Below are 9,203 nucleotides of genomic sequence, written 5' to 3'. Positions count from 1 at the left end.
CATCCTCATGAGTGGTCAGGAAGTGCCTTGAAGTGATAGGGCTAGAATTTGAACCCAGGTCCTTTGACTTCCAGCCCAGTGTTTTCCACTGCTTATTTTCTCATGTGATTCTGATTTCTGTGGCTAGGTCTCTATGTTTACAAAGCTGTATTATTTCACATTTTACCATTATCACGATTTCCACCTGGGCTTGGCAGAGTTCCTCAAGGCTGCTTGGTGATCCAGGGGCTGGGGACACCGTCAGCAGGGCGAGTGCCGCCAGATCTTGGGGCCCGACTCTCTTGGTCAGGCTGGAGTCCTCGGGCTGACATTTGGTAAAGGATAATGCTCTTGGCCTCCCTCCCCCTGCTGGGACACAGGGGCCTTTGTGGAAGCCACAGCCTAGCCCGCCTCATCGCAAAGGGCACAGCCCGGGGGGCAGGGGTGGCTGCCTCCCACTCTCTGCCCTTTAGCCAGGAGCCAGTTAGGAGGGGACGTAGGGGAAGGGACGAGTGGTCAGAGCAAAGGGGAGGCTTGGGGAGCGGCCTGAGAGAGTCCAGAGCTGGCACCCTGCTGAGCCCAGGGAAGGCGTGACCACAGTGCCAGGCTGGCTAGGAATGCCAACTGGCTAGGAAAGGAGGCACAGAAAAGCCCTGTTGGCCAGAGGCAGTGTGGTAGAGTGGATAGGGTGCTGGACGTGGAGTCCAGAAGACCTGGATACAAATCCCTGTGTGACCTCTGAGCACGTCCCTCCCCTGGGACTCAGTTTACTCATCTGTAAAATGAGGGGATTAGACTCTGTGGCCTCGGAGGACCCTTCCGGCTCCAGACCTAGCATCCTATGAGCTTCTCTCACCAAGTCTGGGAATTTTAGCGTCTAAGCTGCTTGCCTTCCCCCCTCCCCCACAGCCAAGTCACTAAGGATTTTAAAACTTGACCTGTGGTTGTTATATCGACTTTATTTCCCAATATAGCCCTCCTTCCTTCAGCCAGCCTTCCCAGGAAGCAAAGAATGAAAAGGAAAGAGTTTCTAAAAAGTGACCAGTATATTAACCAAGTGTGGCAGTATGGAAGCATTATTCCACAGTCAAAGGCTGGGAATGGGAAAGAGGCACATTTATTTATCTGCTGATAAAAGATTCCAGGTAGCCAGGAGTCAGGCCTTGCATGCTTAGCCGCGTGACCTTGGGCAAGTCACTTAACCTTTATCTGCCTCAGTTTCCTCAGCTGTAAAATGTGATAATAGCACCAACCAGTGTTGTCATGAGGACCACCTGAAACCGTATTTGTAAAGTACTCTGCACAGCCTAGCACACAGTAGGAGCTTAATAAATGCTTGTTCCCTTCTGTCTTGACCGAAGCGAGTTTTTTTTTTTTTTTTTAATAATTATACAGTGTTTCAGTTTTGTTTTCTCTTCTATTTACATTGTTGGGGCCCATCAGATAGCTTGTTTTCCTGATTGGGTTTTCTTCCCTCTGCCTCAGTTTATAAACATCTCCCCAAGCTTCTTTGAATTCTCAATCAATCAGCTAGTTATTGAGCACCTGCTAAAGGCTATGCCAAGTCCTGCAGATACAAAAAGGCAAAAACCAGTCCCTGCCCTCGAGCAGCTTACAATGTAGTGGGGGAGAAGTATATGTAAAGCTAGCCATAGACAGCATAAAAAGTAACTAACAGAGGAAGGCCCTGGGATTAAGAGGGGTGGGCTCTAGGGAAACTTCACTGGTATCTCGTAATCACTTTCATTAGCTCTTTGGCGTTTACAGCAGGCTTCTCTCAGAGCCACCCTGGGAGGGAAGGTATACACTTGCTGTTTTCATTTTACAGATGAGGAAACTGAGGCACAGAGAAGTGACTTCCTTCAGGTTCCAAAGGTCAAGGCAGGATTCCAAGCTGGTCTCAGGGTTCTGGCCTCCTGGCTTCTTCTTTCCAGCCTTTGGACTGAAGAAAATCTCTTTATTTGGTTAATGATTATGAGAGGAGGTGTGTGGAGGGCCCCTGGGCCTGATAGTAATCAGGAAGCCTCCTGACTGGCTGGGAGTGAACTTGGCATTGTGGCCTGGGTGATTGAGCTTGGTACAGGGCACCAAGTACCTGGCATTGCACCTGGCACAAACAGAGCGCTTAAACGCTTGTTGACTGATTGATGGAGACAGGCGAATCTGAAGTCTGTGGGTGGGGATGGATAGAAGCCTGGCTCACTAGTTCTGGGGGCATTGTTGACTTAGCATAATGCAGACAGTCCTGCCCTGGGAATCAGAAGACTTGACAGTTCTGCCTCTGATTTGCTGGGTGACCCTTCACTTCTCTGGGCCTCAGTTTCTCCATCTGTAAAGTGAGGGGCGTTAGGCTTGATGACTGTAAAGCTAGGATATTCTCTGAGTCTCTGGGCTCCTGAGCCTTTGAAAATTAGGATGAAAGCTGTAACTAGCCAAAGGCCAATGAGGCTTTGTCCCAGGTCACCCTATGAGGGAAGGACATGTTCTTCCCCTACAGTGACCACCAGCCTTGTATCAATGCTCTCCTGTGGTGGGTGGCTGCCATCTCTAGGGTCCTGCCACTCTGCCTCTTCTATGAGACCCACCTTCCCCTTCTTGGAGGGAGCTGTGCCCTGACAGCGGCAACAGTGGACATTTCTCTCGCTCAGTACAAAATGATTCCTAGCTGCGGCTCAGATCATGATGACTTACTCATCCTCAGAATCTCAGAGGAGGAACAAGTCTGGGACCTTCCAGTCCAGCCCATTCTTGACCAGGCATTCTTCTGCCACTGCCCAACATCTAGCCTTGGACTGAAGCACTCTGCGGCGGCACCCCAACCCGCCCCCACCTTTCAACATTTCTCAACGTTAGATTTTCCCTTGGGTCCAGATCTGCCTGCCAGATTCTCCCCATCTTCGTTGTCTGGCGCAACAAGGCAAATCCATCTCGCCAAGGACAGCCCTGCCAAGTGGATGACTACAGCTACTGTATCCCTCCTAGTCTTCCTTTTTCCAGCCTAAACATCCCTGGGGCCATGACCCCAAAGCCCACTGTCCTCCTGGTTATTCTCCTCTGGACCTTCAATCATGGCACCCATAACTGACATGGCACCAGATATGGGCTGACATGAGCAAAGGACGGTGGGATACAGTTCGGCAAGCTATGATGCTCTGTCTCAGTGCATGCCAAGGTCCCACTCACTGGGCATTTGGGATGCTCAGTCACATCATTGACACATGATTTTGAGAGGGAAGCTCGATATAGTGAGTGGGACCCTAGAGTTAGACCTGAGGTCAAATCTTGTCTATACTCCCTCTATGTGTCTCAGTTTCCTTGTCTGTAAAATGAGGGGGGTAGATTCAATGATCTCCTTGGCTCCTTCCAGCTCTCCATCTATGTTGCTGTGGTTTTTGTGGACCAGGTGTGTGCCCCCTGTTCCAGGATGAAATAGCTCCTTCCAGTCCACAGATGTGTGGTCCTGTCACCCGACTCTTTCTCAAGTCTTTCTCTTCTGTTTGACTAGACATATTCCCATTGGGAGCTGACGCTTGCTTTCAAAGCTTTGTTAGTTATGCTGTGCCTCAAATCATCCCTCTTTCTGATGGAAAAAGACTTTTCCTTTGCTTTCTCCCCTTTCCTCCTCCACCCCTTCTTGGCCACCAGCTCAAAAGGATGACTCATCTTTCTTGTACACACTTCCTGGCCTCCCGGGCTACTGTCTGCCCATCAGTCAGCACATGGGATGGGCACATGGAGTAGCTCGAAAGCCCTCACTCTTAAGGACTCCTTCTGCAGAGAAATGGGACATTTAGGAGCTGTGTGGCCCTGGCCAGGTCATCACCACTCACTACTTCAGTAACCCTATCTGGAAAATGGGGATAATAGCATCTACTTCTCAGGACTGTTGTGAGCATCCAGTGAGATGATGTATGAAAAACTTGGAGCTGGCGATATTTTTATTCATTACTGAAGATTTTCATCACGGATGGAAGATTGGGGTCGTGGGAAATGGCAAGCGTGAAGGAGATAGATGGAGATGCTAGAACTTCATAGATGTAGAGATACAAAGGATCTCAGAGATCATCTGGTCCAAGCCCCTTCAATTTACAGATGAGGAAACTGAGGCCCATCCAAGTAAAATGACTTAACCAACGTCACTGAGGTAGTAAGCAGCTTCAAACCTAGGTGCTTTGGCTCAAAGTCTGGTGTTCTTTCTACCATACCCTGGTACTTTTCTGATGAGTGGGTAGATGCTGTATGGGGAAGGGTAGATGGTGACAAAGGCAGCCAGTGTGTGTTGGGGGGTGTTGCCATTTTCCTAAAGCACAGGGCTGACTGTTACTCCCTTGCTTAGTAAGCTCCAATGACTCCTTGTTACCTGTGACATCAAATGCAGATGCCTCTCTCTGGATTTTAAAGCCCTTCCAGCCTGGCTCCTGCCTACCTTTCCATCCTTATTACACCTGATTCCTCTTCACACACTCTATGGTCTGGGCAGACTACCTTTCTTGTTTCTTACACATAACACTCCATGTCTTAGCACCTGAAGGGCCAACCTCCTCGCCTCTTTGCCTCGGAGAATCCCTCGTTTGCTTCAAAGCTCAGTCAAGCATCACCTTCTACATGAGGCCCTTCCTGGTCCTTCCAGCTGCTAGAGCCACCTCTCTCTTCCTCCAAAAGCATAAACAGAAATTTACCTGGAGTAGGTTTGGCGCATATCTCTATATGTACTTGCTATTACCCCTGGAAGACTGTAAGCTTCTTGAGGGCAGGGAACTATTTATGTCTATGTACAGTCCCTGGCGCAGACCTGGTATATTTTAAATACTTGCTGGTTGATGGCAATCTCAGAGGCAGTTGGTGAAGCTGGTGGTGATGGTCAAGTTGGTGATCAGAGCAGGAGGATGGGGAGAATGCAGATGGAGGAATGAGGAAGCAGTCAGGGAGTGATGTGTGATAGGAAGGTTAGGGAGAATGCTGAAGGTGGCGGCAGTGATGGGGGCCTCCAGGATGGTCATGCTAAGTGTCTGGTAGCACAGAGAAGACCCTTCCAACCTGTGATGTGGGCGTTGGTGGGGCGGGGTGGAGGACAGAGAAGGGCTGGGGTCTTGGTGGGCAAGATTGATCTTGGGAAGGATAAGATAATAGAATCCAGATGAGTTTTCCACCTGGGGGCATGGAGAGGCTGTTTGTACCAGGAAGAAAGGCCTTGACTTAGAGTGAGAGGACTTTGGTTCCAATGTTATCTACTCTGTTATCTACTACCTCATGACGTTAGGCCATTTGCTTAGGCTCTCCAGGCCTCAGTTTCCTCCTTTGTAAAATGAAAGGGTTAGCCTCTGAGGTCCCTTCCTGCCCTAGCTCCAGATCTCCTGATCCTCTGTGAGTGGGGAGGGAAAGCTGGCTCCCTGCTGCTGCCTAGCCCTGGGGCGGGTACTCTCTGCCTGTTTTTCTCCCGCCCACCTTCTGTGGACAGCCCAGCCCCATCAGTTCTTTGTAATGGGGCATGTGATGGCCGAGGCTGACTGGGGGAGGACAGGGGAATGGGTGGGGCAGGGCAAGGGCGAAGGGATTCTTTGGGCAGTGGTGGAGCTCCAAGAAAAAGGGAGGGGATCCCTGTCCCTTCTCTCTCCTGGACTGTTGATCGGTGTGTCTGGTAGAATGGAAGCCAGAATTCTGTTCGTTGTTCTCTCCTGGGGCAGGCTGACCCTGTTACTCTGTCCCAGAAGGAAACGCTGTCTTTCTGACCGCCCCACTCTTAATTGAATGACGTTATAGTTTCCTGTGTTTCTTGAGTCAAGGGGCCAGTGATCTGCTTTGGCTTTCTCATCTCAGGCCATGCACCAAAGGCCTCACAGACTGAGTTAGAAGGGGCCCGGAGACCCTCAAGTCCAACCCCCTTGTTTCCAGAGAAAAAAATGAAGGTCAGAGAGGCTGAGTGCCTTTTCACGGGTCACACAGATGTCCATTTTACAGATAAAAAACCGAGGCTCAGACAGATGAAGAGATTGGCCCATAGTCACATAGTTAACTAAGTGTCTTCCTAACTCCCAGAGCCCTTCATTTCAAGTCAGAGGACCTCCATCCGAATCCTGCATTCCCTGGGTCACCTTGTTTAACCTCTCCGGGCCTCTGCTCTGTAAAATAGAGGGGAGCTTTGGGGTGCTTGGACCAGGGGGCCACTGAGGTGCCTGCTGGTTCTTGATCTTACCACACTCATCCTCTCACGCAGCCTATAGTTGAGCAAGACTTCCTTCCAAGAATCCCTGAGCAGTGGGCATCCGCTTTGGCTGTAACATGGACCTCCCAAGGCGGCCCCCTTTATTTTGGGACAAGTCTGATTTGGGGAAGATTTCCTGATTTATCATCTTCCTCTCCTCAACTTGTGACCACTGTGCATGGAGCTAATTGCACAAATACTGGTAAAGCCAGGATTTGAACCCGGTTCAGAGATCTGAGATCATTCAGTCCAATCTCCTCATTTTACAGAGAAGGAAACTGAGGACCAGGGAGACCTCAAAAGAGAGGTTCCAGAGGCAGATTTTTGCTTTGTGTGAGGGAATACTTCCCACCGATGAGCTCAGGCTGTCACCAGACGGAACGGGTTGCCTTGGGAATGGTGGCGGTTCTCTGTGGATGTCGTCCAGGGGAGGCTGGGTGACCAAGTGGGGGATGCCTGGTGTAGCAGCTGGAGTCAGAAAGAACTGGGTTCTACTGCTGTCACGTAGTAGCTGTGTGACCCTGGATGAGTCACTTAATCTCTGTCTGCCTCAGTTTCCTCATCTGTAAAATGGGGATAATAACAGCACCTACCTCGGAGGATCAAAGGAGGTCATAATTGTAAAGTGGTTAGCACAGTGCTCAGCACGTAGTGCGTACTCTATCAATGTTAGCTGTTGTTATTATCATTACCAGCCACTGTGCTAAGTGCCACAACCAGACAGTCCTGCCCTCAAGGGACTTACATTCTGATCTACTCCAACACATTGAAGGGAGCAGTGACTAGGGAGGGTGTTTTGATCTGGGAAGTCGCAAGGATGGTGAGAAAAGCCACGTGGCAGTCCACGGATGCATCCTTCCTTACCAGAAGCCATGATCTAGTGATCCGATGATATTTCCCAGAGAAAGTGGTAGGAAGAGGGAGAGGGAGGAAGGCATAGCAACGGGAACGTGGCCGTGCTTGGGTCTTAGGCTAGCTGAACATAAGGAGGTCTCCCCAATCTAGACAGCAGGTGTTCCCAAGATCCTCCAGGGCTGCTCAGATACGGATGAGGCCAGATGTCGTCGGAGGCCCTGTCTGCATCACCTTTGATGCCTGGCCTGAGATGTGAAAGATGAAAACAAATAGCCGGATCCTTGCCTTGGGGAACGCAGGCAGCCCCAAGGTCACCCACTGAGAAGTGGGGTCCAAAGACTGGGGTTCTAGTCCAGGCTTTGACACCCACTAGTTCTGGGCCTTTGAGGAAGTGATGTCACTCTGAACCTCAGTTTCCTCCTCAGTGAAATGAGTGCTTTGGCCCACATGGTCTCTGTGTTCCTCATCACACACTCCTGCTGCCTCGGAGTCAGCCCCTTTGGTGGGGCTCCCTTTTCCTGTTCTTCTCTCTAGGCATGACCCTGAGGACTAGCTGGCTTTAGAAGCACCATTGATTGGCATTTCTGGTCTCTCTCTACAGGTGCCCCTGGTTGACCAGAGCCATCTCCCCCGCTGTCCCCATCTACAATGGGATCGTTTTCCTCTTTGTGTTGGCCAACTTCAGCATGGCTACCTTCATGGACCCCGGTGTCTTCCCTCGAGGTAACAGGGAAGGGCGGGGTGGTGGGATGGGGCTCCGGGGTGGTGGGATGGGGCTCTGGGGTGGTGGGATGGGGCTCCGGGGTGGTAGGATAGGGCTCCGGGGTGTAGGTTGGGATCCAGGGTGGCCACTGGCTCAGTCACCTCTGCGGGGGAAATGGGAGGGCACCTGGTCACCAGCCACGGGTGAGGAGCAGAGCTTGTGGTGGGGATGACAGGGGAACCGAGACTCAATGAGACCAAACCAATGGGTGGCACCTTCAGAGCTAGGGTTTGAACCCAGGACCTTTGACTCCATAGTTAAGGTTTTTTCCTACTATCCCAAGGAAGAGGACTTATTGTGTAAGGGCACCAAAGGGCTTAGAGTGAGGCGAAGCCTGGGATGGATCCCACAGCCCCCAGGGAAAGGGAGGAAGGCAGAGGAGCTTGTCTGGGGCATCTCCACTGCAGTGGACACAGGGCATCTTCATGTCTAGGACTTTCATGCTGCCCTGTGTTCTTTGAAGCATTGTACACAGGCTGGCCCTCCCCCATCTCTCCCATCCCCCTTCTCTGGATTTCAGCATCCCCTCGGGGCTAGATGACATGAAGTGGTGAAAAGAGCTTTAGATGTGGAATCAGGGGGCTTGAATTTGAATTCTACCTCTGTTCCTTCCTTCCTAAGTGACACTGGGCGAAGTCTCTTCTCTTCCCTAGTCCTCAGTTTCCTTCTTTGTAAAATGAGGGAATTGGACTGAATGATCTCAGATCTCTGACCTAGGTTCAAATCCTGACTCTACCACTATTTATTTGACCCGGGGCAGGTCCCTTCCCCCACTTTGGGACTCACTATTGTCCTTGGATGTTGCACTGGACGCTGTCCAGGGTCCCTCCTGGGCTCTGCTCTGGGCCGGCTCAGGCTCCCAGGCTGGAGCCAAGATTGGGAGCGGACCCTGAGCGTCCTCATCTACTGAGGCACGTCCTGGGTGGCTGGAGCCTCCCCCAGCCTTCTGGATGGGCAGTAACTCTCCTCCTTGGCTCTGCCTTTTGGGGTGTGAGCAGCGGATGAGGACGAGGACAAGGAAGACGACTTCCGGGCGCCGCTCTACAAGAACGTGGAGATCAAGGGGATTCAAGTACGGATGAAATGGTGCGGCACCTGCCACTTCTACCGGCCCCCACGCTGTTCTCACTGCAGCGTCTGCGACAACTGCGTGGAGGTAACTGCCACCAGCCAGGAAGCCCAGGGACTGGACCCGGGGCCGGGGCCTGGGGCTGGGCTGGAGACCCAGGGCTGGGCTGGGACCCGGGGAGTCCGGAAGCCCTGAGCTGTCTGGGCCACAACTGAGGGCCTGGGGCTGGGCTGGGGACCCAGGGAGGCCTGAAGCCCTGAGTTGTCTGGGCCACAACTGGGGACCCGGGGCTGGGCTGGGGACCAGGGTCCATGGGAGGCCACAACCAGGGAACC

At 51.9% G+C, this 9,203-nt stretch overlaps 1 protein-coding gene across 1 annotated transcript in view; it reads left to right on the top strand.

Moving 5' to 3' along the window:
- Window positions 1-7,636: 7,636 nt before the first annotated feature.
- ZDHHC8 (zinc finger DHHC-type containing 8) overlaps window positions 7,637-9,203 on the top strand; it is a 30,736-nt gene continuing 29,169 nt past the window's right edge. The window contains exons 1-2 of the mRNA XM_027859382.1: window positions 7,637-7,759; window positions 8,798-8,955. Coding sequence (XP_027715183.1) covers window positions 7,723-7,759; window positions 8,798-8,955 — 195 coding nt within the window. The 5' untranslated portion in view covers window positions 7,637-7,722. The remainder of the gene's footprint in view (window positions 7,760-8,797; window positions 8,956-9,203) is intronic.

Source organism: Vombatus ursinus, unplaced genomic scaffold (genome assembly GCF_900497805.2).
Source record: "Vombatus ursinus unplaced genomic scaffold, bare-nosed wombat genome assembly UNPS02014167.1, whole genome shotgun sequence".
NCBI classification, from domain to species: domain Eukaryota; kingdom Metazoa; phylum Chordata; class Mammalia; order Diprotodontia; family Vombatidae; genus Vombatus; species Vombatus ursinus.
This window is presented reverse-complemented; position numbering and strand designations above follow the sequence as displayed.